General features: G+C 43.0%; 1 protein-coding gene across 3 annotated transcripts in view; it reads left to right on the plus strand.

Annotated features, from left to right (window-relative positions):
- Positions 1-21061, plus strand: part of ythdc2 (YTH domain containing 2) — a 225158-nt gene that overhangs the window by 36161 nt on the left and 167936 nt on the right. For all 3 annotated transcript variants that reach the window (XM_060059908.1, XM_060059910.1, XM_060059909.1), the window contains exon 5: positions 6847-7040. In XM_060059908.1, the coding sequence (XP_059915891.1) occupies positions 6847-7040 (194 nt within the window). The remainder of the gene's footprint in view (positions 1-6846; positions 7041-21061) is intronic.

The raw sequence follows: 21061 nt of genomic DNA on the forward strand, positions 1-21061 counted from the left end.
TCCAGCCGGATCAGGTCGGGCCCCTCTGGCGGTCCCTCGTCCAAACTCTCCGGTGTATACTCGATCCCCAGGTAAGCTTGGATGGCACCTGCTGCACCTGTAGCGCCCATCGCTCATTGGGCTCTCCATCCATCCTGTGAAGGGGTCATTAATGCCGGAGCTCTCTGCCAAATCTAATCTGAGGGACTGTAACCCTGCCAGCACCCTGGCCACCGACCCATCCGGTGCTGTGTTATTGGGGATAAAAGTACAACATGTCGTCTTCATCATCCCACACACCCCTCCGTGCTCTGCCAATAGCATATCTATATCTATATAGTCCCTTGACCTTATCCGTGGAAAAATTGACAAAACGTTGCTGATTATAGTATATATTATTTATCCAATCAACATTTTTGTTAATAGTGGACCACCAAAACAGGACTGATTCAAACCCTGCCAAAATTTGATTGCATCATTCTTGGGTAGTTCGTCGGCTCCGGGCGTGTCTGCATCTGGCTCCTCCTCTGGCCCTGGAACTTTGTGTTTCTCTTGCTGGAATTACAAACTTATGTACAACAGTTAGATGTTCAAACATATTTTCCTTAATTCTATTTCTAATTACTCTAATGGAAGTCCCTTTTGGGACCCTTGAATGTTAGGTGAATGCATGGGTCGACCCTTAAGCATTTCATGCGGGGTTAGATGCGTCGTTCTGTTAGTTTTCATGCGATAACTCATTAGTGTCAGTCGTAGTGAATTTAACTTTGTTAATCTTTGTCTCAAGCGTCCCATTCCTCTCTCCACCATACCTTGTGGTCTGAGGATTGTAGACACAGACTAGTCTTTATTCGACATGCAAATGTTGAATCACTTGAGTGTTCTCTGAATAAACGTTTTGTCTGAGCTTATTTCTGACGGAATTCCAAACCTTGTCATGACTGCTCTAGTCCAAAACTTGATTACTGTAGCCGCACTTTGGTCTTTTGATGGGACTGCTTCTACCCATCTGTTGAACACTGTGTTTTTTTTTTGTTTGTTTGCAAGTATGGTGAAGAAAAAACCTTGTGTTTCTAATTTTGTTTTATTTTTTAATTCTCCTCAATACCTCCCCCCTTGCGCAATTGGTGCAACCAACGTCGAAACGTCTAACCTTAACCATCAGCAAACTAAAACCAATCTTTTGGGAAGGGAAATCGAAACCAGTATGTCCAAAACCAAAGCCCAATATGGGTGGGTTTACCATCAGCCGCCGGAGACCACGCTGTTCCAAAGTCATGCACTAAACCGAAAAACGTACATGCGTTAGTGGCCTTCTATACCACAAAGGTAAAATAAAATAAAACGCGACAAGCCCCGTTCCAAGACCACCTCTGCTGCCAGAGCTGACATATCTGACTCCTGTTCCTTCTCCACCCTACACCCCAGACGGGACTTCCCATGATTGTTGCAGCTCGTCACTTCATGATCAAGTGAGCCAGTGCCCACAGCGACTCTGCCAAGTAATCGTGACTGTGCCTGCCTTAGGTCGTCCCGGGTGTCAAGGTGGGATCTTACCCGTCGTTGGCTAACCAGCCTTCCATACTGGCTCGCTGCAGGATGCCGTACCTGGAATACAATCAATCCCCACCTATATGGTGGTATAGATCGCAAAGTGGAGGGATGGAGACAGAGTCTTCAGCCCCATCTGCCCTATGCAGCCAAGTGTGTGTGCGTAATGAATACACCTCAGGGAAACTATACATTTATCAGAGTTACAATTATTAAAGTGTTGCAGCAGCAGTAGTGGCATTTGAAAGGTAAACCCACTACTTCCGAATCCAAATTGACAACATAGCATGTAGGACCCCTTCCCAGCAGATGTGGCTTCAATCCACCTGTCATCCTTGACCAAAGAGATACACCCCATATTTTAATAGGTGTAGTCCTACTTGTACAGTTTATCAAGATTACTTTATTTTATTTTATTATTATACTCCTTCTTTATCATATCCATATTTATTCAATTATTCTTTCCTGTGTGAAAATAATATGAATCACTTAGTTAATAGCAACACCTTCTTTAGTCCAATTGCATTAGATTATCATCACTGTTGTCCTATTAAAGTATCAACGTTATTGTCCTTATAACCTCCTCATGAACTTTGATGTTCTTCATCCTGAATGGTAACTGTGTCAGGATGTTCATCATCCTGAATAAAAAACAAAACTAAAACTAAACTTAAAGAAAAACAAATTAGCCATAATGTGAATATCCGCTGCGTGTCTCCCTGTGACTCTCTCCCTCCTTCGGGAGAACACGCTCTCTCTCCCTCCTCAGTACGGGGTGCTGTTTGGTGCAAGACAACAGATAAGGGTGGAATGTGGCTTCTCTCTCTCTCTGCGTGTCTCCCTCCCACGTTGGGTGCGGCCATAACGCCTTGAAAGCGAGTGTGCTCTGGGGGCTGGGTGTGAGAGAAACCATGGGTAGTTCCTTTTCTCGGCCAGCAGAGGGGTTGTTCAGGTGAAACCTATGGACAGAGACTACAAGGAACTTCAAACATGGCAGACAGGGAACTACAAATTTATCAAAGCCTGAAAACTCAACAGAGCTCTACCTGCATTCCTTGGATATGTGGTATTTTATGGCGTATGGCCACCACACGCTTTCAGTTGAACACACTCTATTTCCTTTCTCTGTACTGTGTGTTAGTGTGTCTCTCTGTACTGCCTGAATGGTGTAGCTCGACAAATGGGGGGGGAAATGTGTTCTCTCTCTCTCACCCTTCCTCGCTCCCCTTAGGGTCAAGCAGCAGCTAGGACCGTTAACAGATAAGCCTGGAATGCAACATCCTCAACTCTCCATCATGGAACAAGGCCTAATAACTATCTCTCACACACAAAAAGATCCTTCTGTCCCTTCATTCACAAATAACTTTTCACTTTATTATATATATAATAATAATAATAATACATTTTATTTATAATGCACTTTATATTCAAGAATCTCAAAGTGCTTAGATATAAGCACTATATATCCGGATTAATTCCCGGATATATAACTTAATACTGCTCCCCCTTTCCAAATTTCTATATACACAAAACTACGAAGCTGACCACCGAAATTGGTACAGGCCTCGTCAGGCCGAACCAAAACACCCTCACAGGTTTTAACTTCCATACAATTCTAGGGAGGGGAACTACAACATGAGGTGGAGTAGAGGACTTCAAATATGGTGGACGGGGACCTCAAATGGGAGGACTACACATATGGGAAAGGGGATTACACTCTGGGCCTGAAAACCATACAGAGCCCCTTCTCGTGGTCCTGAAACAACCGTTCATTGTTAGAAAAACACGCACTCTATCGCTACCTCCAACTGTCTAGAGGGAAAATGGTCCCTCTCGATCGTCCTCCGACTTTAGCTCTCCTTGCTATCTCTCCTTGCTATCTCTCTCTCTCCCTCTCACACCAACACACACACACACACACACACACCTAAACAGACCTTTCTCATTCTGTCTCCTCCAAACGCACACACAGAAACATCACCTCTTGCGTACACGCGCACAGAGACGCACACAGCCTTTCTCACTCTGTCTCCTCTAAACGCACACACAGAAACATCACCTCTTGCGTACACGCGCACAGAGACGCACACAGCCTTTCTCACTCTGTCTCCTCTAAACGCACACACAGAAACATATCAACAGACTTCTCGTTCTGTCTCCCGCAGACGCACACACAGAAACATATCAACAGACCTTTCGTTCTGTCTCTCACAGATGCACACAGAAACATATCAACGGACCTCTCATTCTGTCTCTCGCAGATGCACACAGAAACATAACAACAGACTTTTCATTCTGTCTCTCACAGCCTCTTACACACACAGAAACATCACCTCTTGCGTACACGCGCACACACGGAGTCGCTCACAGCCTTTCTCTCACTCTCACGCGCATACACACTGTCTCTCTGTCTCTCTCTTTCACCCATGCTCTCCTATTCTTCCACCCACGCCGACTCTCGTTCTCGACTCCGTACACACGCACTTGTTCTCTGGTCGTGAAGGTGGGGGTGAGAGGTCTCTGCTATCCCTAGTCTGCGTCAGTTCAGGTGTCTGTCCGTCAGTCCCCGCATATGCAATGAATATATGGCCAAGAAATCGTTGTGCTTCTTCGGGCGCCTCAGATTCACTTATCAAGGGCGGCGAGCCTTAGGCCTCGAGGGTGTTCTTTCACCACGCAACGAGCCTAGTTTATCTTATTCTCTCTGTGTGTCACTCATGCCCTAGGCACCGTTTCCTCTGCAAAGGGACTCTAACCCTGATAAAGGACTCTAACCTTCTTACCACATAGAATTATTTAATACACATTCAAAGAAGGGGACTCTAACCCCCCTTTAAGACATAGGTGGGGACTTTAACCCCCTTACCACCGAAATTATTTAATACCTAAACAAAGAAGGGGACTCTAACCCCCCTTTAAGACATAGGTGGGGACTTTAACCCCCTTTCCACCGAAATTATTCAATACCTAAACAAAGAAGGGGACTCTAACCCCCCTTTAAGACATAGGTGTCTCCATTACACATCCATTACGTGGCCATCGATAGTCTTGTATCACTATGCCCGATTCTTATAGGCCCTATGGTCTCGAGGGTATTCTTTCACCATGCAACGAGCCGATATTCGATGTGTCACGCGTTCAGGGTCAATTGGGTTTATGGGGAAATACTGGGATGCAGTCCTATTCGTCCCCACGAGATATCCCGTAGCGAACCGCTCTCACAGTCTCACCTCCTAATGTGGTTCCTATATAACTATGCAGAGTTTGGATTTTATCAACAGGTTCTGCCTACCTTTTGTTGGGCGCATGCGAGGTGAGACTGCAGGAATCGGTCCGGTGCTCCGGGGTCCCGAGGTCGTGCCGCTCTCCGTCTCTCGTTTCCCAGTTGCGTGTTCAATTCAGAAAAAATCACGTCGAGGGTCACCAAATTGTTGGGAAAAACGGTCTGTCTAGCTACTGGACCAGATAAAATGAGACGGAGAGGTAATAAAGTCTATCGGCACGAGGACCTTGGATTTATTAAGTAAAGTGGCAACGGTTATACAGAGTCATAAAGCGTGAGAAATCGAATATGTCTAAGTCCCTAATCAGCGCTGATGGTTCGTCTGGAGCTTCGCCTCCGTGGAAGGTCTGCTTCAGAAGAAGGGTGAAGAGTTCCTGTGTGATACAGTCTTATGCTGTATCCTCCTCTCGATGAGGTGTGTGCGTTTGAGGTGTGTGCGGTTCGGTGTGTTTTGGCTCCCAGGCCCTGAGAGAGCTTCGTAACGGGGAGAGTTCCTCGTGTCTCTGGTGTGATAAATTAAAACGGGGGAGTGCCCCCCCGAAGTGTCTCGTGTGTGATAATTTAATGTGGCTCTCAGGCCCCTAGTATGGGCAGAGGTATCTCTTGGTTCCTCCTAACGGGGAAGAGCTCTCAAAATGTCTCCTGTGTGATAAATTAATGTGGCTCTCCCGTTCTGGAGATGATACTGGTGCATTGTCTGAGTGTCCACCATCTGCCTGCCTGGGAGATGGGGCCTTCAGCTCCGGCCTTGACCTGACTATATATTATCATGTTTGTGTTATGTGTTCGTTGGGTTTAGAGCAAGAGTCGACTATATTATAATGTGTCCATGTGATGTGCTCATCAGGCTAGGGTAGGAGTTAGCTATATTTATAATGTACATGTGATGTACTCAGCAGGTTATTTTTCCCAACAAGTCCAGAACCAATTTTTTAAGTTTTTGTTATTTTCCAATATATTATATTATAAATTATATATTTTTTCTCAGCATATTCAGTTTTCAGCCTTATAAAATTTCAGTACAGTGTATTTTTCTTTTTACAGACATTTTGTAGACCCTTCGTGAGCCATGGACATTCAGAGTATTTAATTTTTCTTGTATATTGTGTTATTGGACAGTTTATATTGTATAATGTTTTGAATATTCTGAGAATTTTTCTAAAAGCAATCATCGATTCTTCAGGTCTAACTCATCTTTATTCTTCATTTTTGACTGGCTTATGGTTCTTATAGTTCCTGTCATAAACTTTAAAAACTGGTAGGTGGTCGCTTACATCATTTATCAATAGTCCGCTTAGTGTACTGTTTTCAATGTCATTAGTGAATATATTGTCTCTGAGAGTGGCACAATGTGATGTGATTCCGATAGGTCTGGTAATGACGGGATAGTAGCTCATGCTGTACATTGCATTTATAAATTCATCTGTCATTTTGTGTTTATTTGGTTTAAGAAGGTCAATATTGAGGTCTCCACAAATGAAAATGGTTTTGTTACCCTTGTTGGAGAAAATGTCCCCCATCCAGTCTTTAAAAAACTATTAGAGCCAGGTGCCCTGTATAAACATGTAATGATTCGATTTTTACTTTTTCCTTTGCAGATTTCTATTGGTATGCATTCCAAAACATTGTCCACTACGGTTGTAATACTGTCCAGCACCTTGAAGTTTAATATCTTGTCTACATATATGGCTACTCCTTCTTATTTAGTCTATTCATATAACTAAGTTCATAACCATCCATGTCAAAGCCCAGTTCTTTGTCCTTATTGATCCAGGTTTCAGATATAGCGAAGACATTGAATGGTTGTGAAAATGTATCTAAGTATTCCCTGATAGAAGTGAAGTTTGCGTACAGGCTTCTGCTGTTGAAGTGAATAATTGACAATTTGCCATCGGGCTTAATGCTCCGGTTGAGAACTTGCCATTAGAATGCTGTATTATTTGTGTGGGGCTTTTTTGATGATGTTTTTCAAACCTCTTGGAATATGCATCGGGACGTGCTCTTATGCTGTTTTAATGCTACATTTTTTTTAGGGAGGGACCAAGCCGTTTCCTTACTGTCTGGAAGAAGAACAGTTTGACAGCCCTCCAGTCTGCCATGACATTAAAAATGTCTCCCAATTCTGTGCATACATTATGCCGCCTGCTCCAGAGATATCCCGTCAACAATAAGGATCGCGCCGACCTTCAAGTGACCTCAGAATTTAGCCCATCTGCTACAGCTGCAGGTTAGTGGTTTGCCTCGCTGGTGCCACAGCACAAAGGTGGAGGATTATTTGCATACTGACCTTGACCGATCAGTGTTCAGATAATGTGCTGTTTGAGCGACAAGAACTCACTCGGCTGATACCATGAAGACAAACGCCATTCGTGATTTAAAAGCAGTGGCTTAAGGCTGTACCCTAAATTTGGAATAGTAGCAGGGGGTTCCAGACTGCGACCAAATGTTTGCATTTTGCGACCAAAATTTGTGAGTGCGACTGAATTTTACATTGGTCGGGCATGTGTGCGACCAGTAAATTTTCCCTTTTTAATTTTTTTATTTTGACCAGCTACACGTGGAAGGGGCGCGTCATTAAATTCGGAATCTGTGGCAGGCCAATGAGTATGAGAAGGATAGGGAATGGCCACTGTTAGTGGCTAATGTGTGGAGGGGGGGGTCCTAGAGATTATCGAGCGTGTGTAAACGTCTGTGTGAAGGAGAAAGATTTGACAACCTGCTACGTGCATTTGAACAGGGAGCAAGCAAACTATTGACTCATACTTCCGACCTTTGGCTAGTGTGCTACAGGGGTTTCACCACCGTCCCGGAAACGTCGCAAAAAACATTTTGAACCATCCCGAATCGTCCCGAAATTTACCATTTACATTTTGAGTTGTTACCTACGATAATATAATAAAAACACAATACGTTGATAAAATAATATATTTATTTCCAGATGAAAAGAAACCCTCAGTCGCAGAACTGTGGTCTACGTGACCACAGGTCGCAGAGCAGCAGGCTCTCGCACTGATTGCCGCTCGAGCAGCGCGAGACTGCCTAATATGCCATCTTATGCACGCCTTTTACGCGGCACGGTCCGCGTTTACACTGCCCGAGGTAAATTGCCTGGTTGAGCTTGAACCCCAATTTACCCTCCCGGACCAGTGTTTCCCATAGCCTACGCCTGTGTGGCGCAGCCCCACAGAATCAACACTGAGCGCCACAAATTGATTGCTGTTTTTTTTTAAAAGTGATTTTGAAATTATAAATATCGTTCCGTTCATTCATCTCCGCGTAGCACTCTTTCTCCCTGTCATTCTCGTTCACACACACACACACAGAGACAAGCGCGCATACATGCCAATGGTGCGCGGGTACACTACGACTTGTTGGATAAACCTGCGTTTTGTACATGCACACGCACTGACAGCGGTTTCACCCGCTCCTCCTCTCAATGTGCCTACAAAGGAAAACCCGAAGCAGCGGGATATGTAATAGTGGAGCAGATTAATGGCATTTTTGAAGAGAATCGTTCAAATCGGTATACAAGCATGAAATTCGGCACAGATACTCTCTTAAGGGTCACTTTTTGGGAAAAAGGCGTTGGCCACCAAATATTCTACATGGCGGCCATTTTTTCAAGATGGCCGCTATTTCTGTCAAATTCTTGTTATGTAAATCGTTCAAACAGTGATGTAGGCATAACATTTAGTGAAAATAATCTCTTTGTCCGTCATTTGACCCCTTTGACGGCTGTTCTAGTGTTAAGAGACGTCTGTCTGCCATGACAGACAGACGGACTGACGGACGTGGCCAATACGTCGACTGTACGACCGCGAGAGTAGTGCAGGTCGATTGCGTGACATTAAAAAAATAATAAATAAAAGTTATATTTATATATATATATATATATATATATATATATATATATATATATTTAGTTATATACATTTTTTATTTTATTAATATAATTTAAAAATAAATAAATAAAATATAATTATAAGAAGGATATAAAAATGAATGGACACACTGTTCAAACTATTGCAACACATAATTTGCTACTATCAAATGCAAATTGTTACATTATTTTTGAATTAATAGATAAGTAAGTACCCTAGCATAGACAATAGACACTGTGGGTGTGGCTGAGAGAGAAATCGCCATGTATTCCATCAAGTTTGTGAACCAGCCGTTGGCCGAGTGGTCTAGCATCTGCCCTGCAATACGGGCAACCCGAGTTCGCGTCCTGGTTACATCATGTTATTCTTGACATTGGCTTATTTTTGTAATTTCCTTTATATCAGAGAAATTAGGCCTAACAATTTACTTTTTATCTAATAAATATGTCTTACAATATAACCCAAATATACCTTGCAAAAACTCGTAAAGTTGGTAAAAGTCGTAAAGTTAATGTTACTGATAAGCCTTTGTTACAATGACAAAGACACTGCATGGGAAATTGCAGCCACATGAATTCCATTCAGTTGAGTTTCGCGGCAGGCAGCCAAGAAACTCACCACTGACCACTGACCACTTCTGTTGAGAAAAAATACTATCAATTCAGCATATTGATAGTAATACTATCAATTCAGCAATTTAGCATATTCAAAGAAATGGAAAATAAATGACATGAAAAGTTTTTTTTTATTTCTCCAGTATTCCTTCCTAAAACAGTGATTCGGTGGGGATTGAACCCCGGACGAACGTTCTCTGGCTCAGTCTCAGACCGATCACTAGGAATTAGCTGGAAGAGCCTATACTTTTCCCTTGATTTAGAATGATACAAACGTGCAAAAACATAATTATATATTTATGTGGCATTCAGTGCAATGCTGTTTGTCCCTATAAAACAATAATGGTAAAAAAATAAATACAAAACATTAGGATAACTCTACAATCAAACCATGCCATCCGAAGGCTCTTCACCACTCCCCCTTCTCACTTCCAATGCAAAGCGAATAGAAGTGAGTAGGGGATCGAGGGCGTAGCCTAACTAGTTTGTGAACGACCCAGAGAAACGCAACGCAAATTCGATGTGAACATGTTTCAGGCTTTAACCTGTTAAGCCCTAGGCCTATTTCACAGGCCTCCTGCCCGAAATGACATGCCTATAATGAATAGAGTATGCCTCCACAACTACAAGGGGTATATGAATAAAGTTGGTTGAAAAAAGAAGGTAACACCTGTGAGGTGGCTGCAGAAGTGTCAGAATATAGATGTTACTGTGTCAGAGTAAATTCAGCTAGAACATAGTAAGAAATGTCAATTTTCAATTTTCGCCTAGAGAAAACACATTATTTAGAGTGAATACCACCTTAAAACTATGGGATAGTAGCCCAGAACCTTTAGCCAAGCTTCTTCCCGTTACGTGGGTATGCACCATGGACATGTTGGAGCATGGTGGTGCTGTTTACAGCTGTTTACAGCACACGTTGGCGCAGCTGCCCCCGCCCTCGGGGGCGCTCGGGTTTAAAGGGCAACTTCACCCATTTCACATAAGCTTTGTATTTTTAGAACCCCCCGCATATTTTTGAATGGTCTAGCATCATTCCCTTATTTTCTGGAGACACTGGAGAGATCCGTATCGATCTCCAACACTTCCTGTTTTAGATGACGCAATATGACGATTTTTGCGTACAAGAAAATAGGAAGTGTAAGAGGGGAGGATTCTCGTAAGACTACAAACACTAGTCCCACCCCCCTCTAGGGGGTGGGCCCCACTGACGCTACAGACCTATTAGAGCAGTGCCAGTGGGTGGGACTTCACCAGCAGAAACTAACATCCACAGCGTCTGAAGCTAAGATAACAGAGGCTGTTGATAAAACTGAAGTACAATGGCGGAGGGTACTGACGCAACTTGACGCTTGATCATTGTGTGTCACAAAAATGGTTCAACGCGCCTGTGGCTGCGCTGGATTTAGGAGTCCGAGGTAGGAAACCCAAACGCCGCCGTGTTTGGGTGCATGATAGAGTTTAGATCGGGTATAAATAATAATAATCGGGTTAAATAACTTCACATGGTGTGTCTGGTGTGTTTCCAGCATTCGTAGTGTTGATCAGCAGATAGTCCGCCAAGACGTTGAGGTTGCTTAGCAACCAGAGACGCTGTCCATGCAAGTGAGTGGAGCGTTCCCTCTTCGTCATAACTATCAAACCAAACATCCTTCACATTCAACGAGCGAACATTATGAAAGTAAAATGCACATTTCTCGCTAAAAATGTTTACATAAACGCATTTAATGGCGTAACTATGTTACTATTTCCACCCAGAATAAAGAAAGATGTCGGCCGTATGCTTCTGTGCAAGCGTCACTACTCTCTGCCAGTGACGTCGGGTCAAGCTCCACGCTGATTTGTTCCATTAGTAGATGGAACAAGGAGGTGTCCGATAGGCGGAGATGATCAGCGGGAGTGGCCGCCAGCGAAGCTGTGCATCGTGGTGCATGGTGGGAGTTGTTGTCTTCAATCCACAAGCGCCAAAAAGTCACTTTCTGCCTTTTCTCGGTCAAGACGGCACCAAATTAGAATTTTATTTTATTATTCGACTACACATAGGACCCAATTTCAATACATATGGAAATTCGGCACAGATACTCTCTTAAGGGTCACTTTTTTTTTTTTTGAAATGCTCCTTTAAGAGGTTAATAAAATCCCGGACAATTTTGAAATTCCGCCCGGACACATTTTTAGGTCTCCAAAAGAGGACATGTCCGGCAAAAGAGGACGTCTGGTCACCCTACTGTACGGGGAACCCACTTGAATCCTACCTGTTCTACTGTTATAAAAAAATTGCGGCGCAACTTGGTGGGCGTTATACTATCAAATGCAAATTGTTACGTTCTTTTTGAATGAATAGCTAAGTAAGTACCCTAGCATAGACAATAGACAATGTGGGTGTGGGTGTTATGATAATTGCATTCCCTGAGACACAAAGAGCTATAAATTAGTAGAGCAGTCTGTGTCTCTGCAATGCATCCATTTTTTATAATGCATCCTGGAGGCAGAGGCAGACAGAGGCACTGGACGCCAGAGCAAATATTGGTCGAGTTAGAGTATTTCAGAGGGGTATCTGATGGAGAAGCAGAGGAACTGGCATGCGAGCTAGAGAGTGATGATGAGAGAGCTGATGATGGAAGTGGCGCTGTTATAGAATCTGATTCAGGTTCAGAATCAGAACCTGAGGCGACCACATCCATGGAAGAGACATCACCATCCATGCAAGCGAAAGCACGAGATGGTACCATATGGATTGAACAACCCCCATGCTGTTCGAGAGGCAGAGCAACATAGGCCAATGTCATGAGAGAACCTCCAGGGCCCACACCTCGCGCCAAGGAAAATATCACAGATCCACTGAGCAGTTTACTGTGTTTGCTTGACATGGAAATGTGGGAACAGATTCTAAAGTATACTCAGGCCGAAGCTGACCGAAACAATGCTGATATGTTCAATGCGACAATGGACCAACTAAAAGCATTTGTTGGTCTCGTTTATTTGAGAGGTATTGCCGGCGGGAAAAGCCAGAAACTGGAGGACTTCTGGTCTGCTGAAATGGGAAATCCTGTTTTCAAGGAAACAATGTCTCGCCAGAATTTCAGAGATATCATGCGCTATCTGCGCTTTGATGACAAGAGCACAAGGGCTGCCCGCCTTCTGGAGGACAAATTTGCCATGATATCGGAGACATTTGATCGATTTGTGAAAAACAGCACTGCTTCTCACACGCCTGGGGAGAACATAACAGTTGGTGAACAATTGTTCCCCACCAAGGCGCGCTGTCGTTTCACACAGTAAATGGCAAATAAACCGGATAAATGTGGCATAAAATTCTGGGTAGCCGCTGATGTTGAAACTAGAGCCCGACCGATATAGGATTTTTAAGGCCGATACCGATACGAATATTTTGTGATTAAAAAATCCGATATGCCGATATATCGGCCGATATATATTAAAAAAAAAAATCCAGAATCGCGCAACAAAACAAACAGATTTCCCTAACATTGGTTATTTGTAGTTATCCTTTAAATCCTTTTCACTCTCAACTAACACGTAACAACAGCAAAACTGGACATGGTAGTCATGAATTAAGTCATGCTTATCGACTTTAGAGAATTGATGGGGATGTTCTTTTAATTGTTATTCAAGCAATGTATGTCTTGTGACAGTTGCCAACTTACCATGAACACACTTGCACACATGAGCTGTGTTGGAAATCATTCCCTATTCACTCCCTCACTATTCCCTATATAGTGTTTATGATATAGTGCACTATATAGGGAACGAACAAACGAGAATTCGGACACTACGCTGAACATTTCTAAGCGTCATTTGCGTCAATAAATGCGCCGGGTATTTGTGTGACGCAGACAGATGCTCCCACATCATGTAAACAAACCGGACAATCCCGAGGAAAGCTGGAGCTTGTATTGATGTTGAATGCAACATTTCCTTGATCAAGTTTTTTTTATTAATTTTGAATATTACATTTTCTATGTTAACTCCCAATTAAATTGTTGACATCTCTAAACGAAAGCCGGAGACTCCATCATTAAATGTATTAGTTTTCGCGGTTATTCAGCTTCTTCTTCTTCTCCGGAAGAACACTACCGCATTGCATTGTGGTATACGGAGTAACAAGTAGGGAACATCGTATGTACACTCAAATTTTAGTGCATGAAATTAACCACTGAGAATTCGAACACCACTGCAAAATGGCGAGCCCCCTATATAGTGCACTATATCCGTGATATGGAATGATTTCGAACACAGCTATGAACACCGACGATCTCCGTCGATCTCCGTCATTCACTCTGCCTGAATCAGCGGGTTTGGGGCGTTACAGCGCCCTCTGGTGGACAAACTATATATATACATATTTTTTTTTTATATTCATTTATCGGCCATTATAATGCCGATACCGAATAGTTTGAAAAATGCCTAATATCGGCCGATAATATCGGCCTGCCGATATATCGGTCGGGCTCTAGTTGAAACCAAATACATGTTGAATGCCCATCCCTATCTAGGGAAAGACAACAGTAGGCCATCTGGACAGCACTTATCAGACAATGTTGTGCTTCGTCTGATGGAGCCATTCCTGGAGAAAGGAAGAAATGTAACGACAGACAATTACTTTACCTCGTTACCACTGGCAAACACTCTTTTGGCGCACAAAACCACCATTGTTGGCACAATGAATAGAATCTGACGAGAGATGCCCCCGTGTACAAAGGCACAGATGGAAAGATTCTCCTCCAAGGTGCTGAGGGCTGGGGAAGCCACACTTAAACGTCAGCCTCCTCAGCACAATGCACCAGACAGTTTCAACTGACAATGGCCCCAAGAAAATGCCCGAAACTGTTTCCCACTACAACAGCACTAAATATGGCGTTGATGTTATGGACCAGATGGCACGCTTGTAGCTTGTAGCCTGTAGCTGTGTTCTACATCATCCTAGACCTGGCTGCAATCAATGCACACATTCTGTACAAACAGTGCATGGACGTCAACATGACCAGAAAGAGATTTATTCTGGAGCTTGTGAAACAGCTGTGTGCGCCTCAGAGAATGGCCAGGACTGTGTCATCAGTGGCAGCACCAGTGGCACGTAGGCGACTTCTGATTGAAACTCCTTCCCCACCTACCAAAAGGAAAAAGTGTCAAGTCGCCAGATGTAGTGGGAACAAAACTAGTGACGTCTGTGAATCATGTAGGCGACTTGTCTGTGGGAAATGCAGTGAGCCTGCTAAAATAATCTGCTGTGAATGTTGATTAGACTTTGCTGAAACCGAAAGATTAAAAAAAAGACATTTATTTTTCATCCAGTTCCTAGTTCATTCAAAGTCAGCCGTATTTTTTTGTTTTCTTTTTTTACTGACTTACTGAATGTCAATGTACTCTATACTCTAATAAACTCTAATACACTAATTTAAAACCCAAGTAATTTGGTTATGTGCAGTATTGGGCAGTAACGCATTACAAAAGTAATGAGTAATAACTAATGCATTTCACACACACACACACACACACACACACACACACACACACACACACACACACACACACTAGGGATCGACCAATACCGTTTTTTTAGGGCCGATACCGATACCGATATTTTTTCATCAGCCTTAGCCGATACGCCGATACCGACTTTCTTGAGCGTTTTTTTTTTTTTTTTTTCAAAGAAACATTTATTGAACTTCAATATAAAAAACAATATTTAACAAATAGTAAAAACAGGTGAAGTAGAACAAGTAAGAACAAGTAGATGAACAATATTTAACAAATAGTAAAAACAGGTGAGGTAGAACAAGTAAGAACAAGTAGATGAACAATATTTAACAAATAGTAAAAACAGGTGAGGTAGAACAAGTAAGAACAAGTAGATGAACAATATTTAACAAATATTAAAAACAGGTGAGGTAGAACAAGTAAAAAAAAAAAAAAAAAAAAAGAGAATTGGCGAAAATCTGCCGCGTAATACACGTAAAAAACGCGAATATCGGCCGATAATATCGGCCGACCGATATATCGGTCGATCCCTAACACACACACACACACACACACACACACACACACACACACACACACACACACACACACACACACACACACACACACACACACACACACGTTGTCTCACTCATTGTTTAATAAAAAAAAATACTATTTCATTCATCCAAGCGTAATGATTTGCTATTCTTTAATATATTTGATACTTTGTGTATGGCTTAGTCTTAAAAGTATCATGTTTGTGTGGTCAGCTCCTGCCTCATGAGAAGAAGTTGCCTGGGAACTGAATACTAAATGGTCTGTTTCTCAATCGCTCTCTCTCTGCCACACCTCCCCTCCCCCAGCCACTACATTTGCATTTGAATAGATAAGTAAGGCCACAAAGCCGATTTCAGGCCATCTGGCCGTGGCCGTTGGCCGTTTTCACACCTAACCGTGCTCAACTGGCCCCTATTGTTCTCTGGCCTGTACTCACACTAGGCAATCGCAACTGTGGCCTGGCCACGGTAGGCTCTTGTACATACAGTACGTCATCACGTCGTAATACGTCACCACCAAGCGTCCGCTGCTTAGTAGAACAACACAGACAACACAGTTGACACGTTACTGACTTTGTTGCTTATTTGGAGCAACACATTTTTATATTTCCGCGCGTGAGCTAGAACCCCAATTTACCCTCCCGGACCCTGCACACATTGGTGGTTTATTGGGTTTCATTCTGTTGTAAATGCGACGGCTCCGCTGTTCCAGGGGGGGGAGATCACCACAGAGATAACGCAGCGATATGATCATGAGCAGTCTTGACTAGCAGACTTCAAACTTGATGAAGTGAAATGTGAGAGAAGGTGATGCAGTCGTATTAAACAAAGACGTTGAAAGATGGTGCGATCTACGAAAGAGAAGCAAATTATTCTAACACCCGTTCGTCCGGGGTTCAATCCCCACCGAATCAGTGTTTTAGGAAGGAATACTGGAGGAATAAAAAAAAACTTTTATTTTCCATTTCTTTGAATATTCTAGTATTTATTCTCAACAGAAGTGGTCAGTGGTCAGAGGTGAGTTTCTTGGCTGCCTGCCGTGAAACTCACCTGAATGGAATTTATGTGGCTGCAATTTCCCATGCAGTGTCTTTGTCATTGTGACAAAGGCTTATCAGTAAGATTAATATTAACATTAACTTTACCATGAGTTTTTGCAAGGAATATTTGGGTTCTAGGGATACTGTAAGACATATTTATTATAGAAAAAGTAAATTGTAAGGCCTAATTTCTCTGATATAAAGGAAATTACAAAAATAAGCCAACGGCAAGAATTAAATGACATACCCAGGACGCAAACTCGTGTCGCCTGTATTGCAGGGCAGATTCTAGACCACTCAGCCAACTGAGGTTTCACAAACAAAACAATATAGGCATATCTCAATTAATTTAATTACTTTATTTTCATCATTTAATCTTAAACCCTTAGTGAAAATATAGGCTGTTTGTACTTAATATATGTACATTTATGACAAAATCGTGAGGACTAGGCTTGCGACACACACACACGTGGCGATCGCAGCTCATTGGCGCCACCTAGTGATCATTATGTGCAAATGCACAGCCTCTCATTCAAATGACTTGGGGGTCATTTGACCCCTCTTGTGGCGCTAGTAGTAAGTAAAAGTGGCCCGGCGTTCCTAGTGTTAAGAATGTTTTATTTAAAAAACGGTGCTTGTCCCTCAAAAATTCTAGATGGCAACCATTTTTCAAGATGGCTGCCATTTCTCTTGAATCCTTACATAAATTCTTCAAATGGTGATGCTATCATCACATTTTGTACAAATATTCTTCAAGGAACATTCTCATGGAAAAAGGTGTGTGGCACTAAAAAATTAAAGATGGCGACCATTTTCAAGATGGCCACCATTTCTGTTAGAGGTCAATGTAATGTGTTAAGGAATAGGTGAGTCAATCTATGAAAAAAATATATATACAAAAGGTTTTTCAATGGATTCTAGTAGTATTTGGTGTGCTGAATAACATACTAAAAGTATACCAAAATATACCTCCCAGAAAGCCCTCATTTGATCCTTGAGCAGTTTGTGGTCCTGCTGTATGATCGATCAAGCACAGCTGTTAGTGTAGAGCAGGGGTGCCCAACCTTTTTTGACCCAAGATCTACTTTTCAAGTAGCCAACCTCCCGAGATCTACCAGCCTAGTGTCAACATTGCAAACCTACCTCCATTGCAAACCTACCTTTTTTTTTTTTCTTCTTCACCCCTCGCGGTCGACTTGGGATCTGTCGGCGGTCTACTGGTAGACCGCGATCGACTGGTTGGGCACCCCTGGTGTAGAGGCTAGACTTGACATGTTTGCCCGAAAGCAGAGGCCATATGAGGCCATTCCTCCAACAAGAGCAGCTCTGCTTCAACACACTAAGCGTGCTGCATATCAGGCAGGCTGCATATGGGGTCAAGCAACCCAGTGTCAGCCAGAAGCAGAGAGTCCTGCTGACTGGGGATGGATAAAGCTTGGTGAACAATGGGGGTTATTTTGGACAGCAAATGCACCAGTTGCACAAAGTAGTGAACAACTATGGGTGGCTGCAAATCAGAGTGCCGTGGAAGATGCAAATGTTTTAGATTGGGGTTCACTTGCACAGAACTGTGCAAATTTGAATAAAATAAGTAGGGGAGGCATTGGCTACCATTTCTAACAGTCTTTATTATGACTCTACAGGGCACAACCTCTCAATCTCAGGTTCGACAGTCTAAGCAGAAGGCCTTTGATCTGGTAAAAATGTGAATAGAACTTTTTCTTTTTTTTATCCTTCCTTTTAACTCAGTCCCAACAGAGTACACTATTAAAGCAACATCCACCCTGAAAAATGAATCTTTAATTTTTGTGGCCGTTGGATTATTTTGCTAACATGCATGTGTGCATCAGTGTACATACTACCAAAATGATGGCCATCTTGGAAAAAATATTTTTTATTGGCCATACAAGTTTTTCAAAAAGTGGCCTTAACAGAGGCATATTTTCTGTATCAATATTTGGAAACAGTGGCAATGAACATCGAATAGGAATGGCAGTCATCTTGAAAAAAATTTACTGGCCACTTCCCAGTGGCCCTTCCTCTCTGCGGACTGCACCTTGCCGTGGTGGAGAGGCTTGTGTACTCCAATGAACCTGAGGGCTATGCCGGCGGGGATTTCATATCCCAGGCAAGTTTAACTAGGCCGGACAGGTCAAAGGAGAGGAGGCAGACAAAGCAGACATTATGACTATTTGACAGAAATGGTGACCATCTTGAAAATGGTTGCCTTCCTGAAATTTTCTTTTTCCAAAAGAGTGTTCAGAGTATTTCTGCCTAATTGTATGCTTGAATCACCATTTGAACAATTAAAATAATTAATATTCGACAGGAACGGTGGCCATCTTAACTATGGTGGCCATCTTGAATTTTACCGGGACAAGCATCTTTTTCCATTAACATGTCCTTTAGATAGTATTTGTATCAAATATTATGCTTGGATAACTGTTTGAATAATTGATATAATAAGCATTGAATAGCAATGGCCGCCATCTTGAAAAATGGCCGCCATATTGAATTTGAGTGGCCAACGCCTTTTTCCAAAATAGTGGCCCTTAGATAGTATCTGTGCTAAATTTCATGCTTGTTTACCAAAGTCAACGATTTTTTTTACCAATCTGCTCCACTATAAGGGGTAATGTATAGAACGCCGTCAATATGTCAATATCGGGAAAATAAGCCCCGACAGGGCGAACTTGCTTCGCCCTGAAGGGGCTTATTTTCGATCATGACCGGCGACGTTCTCTACATTATCCCGCTAATTACACAGGTACTTGTCAAAAAGAAAAAATTACTTCACATGGTGTGTCTTTTTACAATTAATTTAATACCAGCATTCGTAGTGTTGATCGGCAGAGAAATAGTCCGCCAAAGACGTTGACGACGCTTAGCAACCGAAGAAGTTACCGGTACTTGCGGAGTGATACCAAAGATGTCATTAGAGGTGAAAAATCTGTTGTTTTCCTTGACAGCGGTCAATTATACTTAGCAACGGTGAATTACCAAATATAATTCACCGCCGGAAGTTGTGAAGGGCCCATGCAAGTGAACGGAGCGTTCCATGGCTTTGAGAAGACCCGTGTAATAATTGCGATTAATGTGAAATGCGGTTATAGTTTATATATATTACGGGGTTAGACCCCCAGGCCGTTCTGCCGGCGATTTTAATTCGCTCTGCAGCAGAGGTTGGAGATCGGAAGATCGGGAGGTCTCCCGGTCCTGCACGGGTCTTAGTTTGCTAACCCGCACCCGCCCGTACCCGTAAAACCACATCCGACCCATGCTCCCATAGTAGTGCAAATTACATTCCGCACCCAACCAGACCCGCTATAAACTGATATCGACGCCCGACCCGCACCCGAAGGAAAATTAGACTCATTAGATGGAAAGCCGGGGAAATATAATATCTGTTGTTTGCCGTGGTGCTTCAGATTGCCGTGCAAAAAAAGCGATGTTGACGGTTTTAGTTGACTCATCCGCTACTGAATAACATATCCAGCACCGGAGAAGCGTCGCTCGTAATCGCAAAACCCGAGAACGACCCGCGCTGTTCTGGTGTCCGACCTGACCCGTGTCCGAACCCTTTATGCGAACCACTGGTTTGCATAAAGGGCTTTTCACACGGGAGGCATTTGTCGTGCCTGTTAATGAATTCTCAATAGAGAGGCGAGCGGGCAGAGAGGAGGCGCAGCGTCCTGTCAAGCGGCATGACGACAAGCGGGCGTACTCCCGTGAATTTGGAACAGCGCATTTTAATTTCTGCATCTTTTATCAAAATATTTATCAGTAATACAGTCAAAATTAGGAGAAATGTGAATATTTGTCTGGCTAGTTGATTTACAGTGTGTGCCCCTAAGATTTCTGGTTGTGCCCCTAACATTTTCAGTTGAGGGCCTCAGTGCTCCTAGTAAAAATGTTAGTCTGGAGCCCTGAGTAGAGTCATCGTTCAAAGGAGGAGATGAACAGTTTAGCAGTAGTACTAGCACTATGCTGTACCACGTTAACAGTTTAGTAGTAGTACTAGCACTATGATGTACCACGTTAACAGTTTAGTAGTAGTACTAGCACTAGGCTGTACCACGTTAACAGTTTAGTATTAGTACTAGCACTATGCTGTACCACGTTAACAGTTTAGTAGTAGTACTAGCACTAGGCTGTCTCTATCATTTTTTCTGAAAAATTAACTGTTAGCTACTGGTAAATGCCGATCTACTTTTGGGGACCAAACATTGCTGACTTTTTATTTTATTAATAATATATATAATTATTAATTATTGAAAGTGAATTGGTCCCAAACGCTAAATCAACCACCCCAAACCTGAGCACCTGGGAGTTGACTTAGGAAATTAGCATATGTAGACCGGATGTACGGAGGTCTTCAAAAAGTTTTGAAGACCACAGGCGGCGCTATAACTCGTATGGCGCGTTTCCACGGCAGGGTGCGGATCGGATCGCAAAGGTGCGGATCGGGTCGCGTTTCCACCGCCAAAAGTGGGCGTGACCCGGACTTAGCCGTACCCGTTTTGGCCCTTTAGGAATCCTCCGTTGGGGTACTGGAGACGAGACGCCTGAAAGGGTCCCGGGAAATTCTAGCTACACACCCCCTCCGTTGATTGGTCGACAGAATCATCACTTCCGGGCGACGTGGGGATAAAAACAAACAAACAGTAGCCTCGAG

This window comes from Gadus macrocephalus, chromosome 8 (genome assembly GCF_031168955.1).
Source record: "Gadus macrocephalus chromosome 8, ASM3116895v1".
NCBI classification, from domain to species: domain Eukaryota; kingdom Metazoa; phylum Chordata; class Actinopteri; order Gadiformes; family Gadidae; genus Gadus; species Gadus macrocephalus.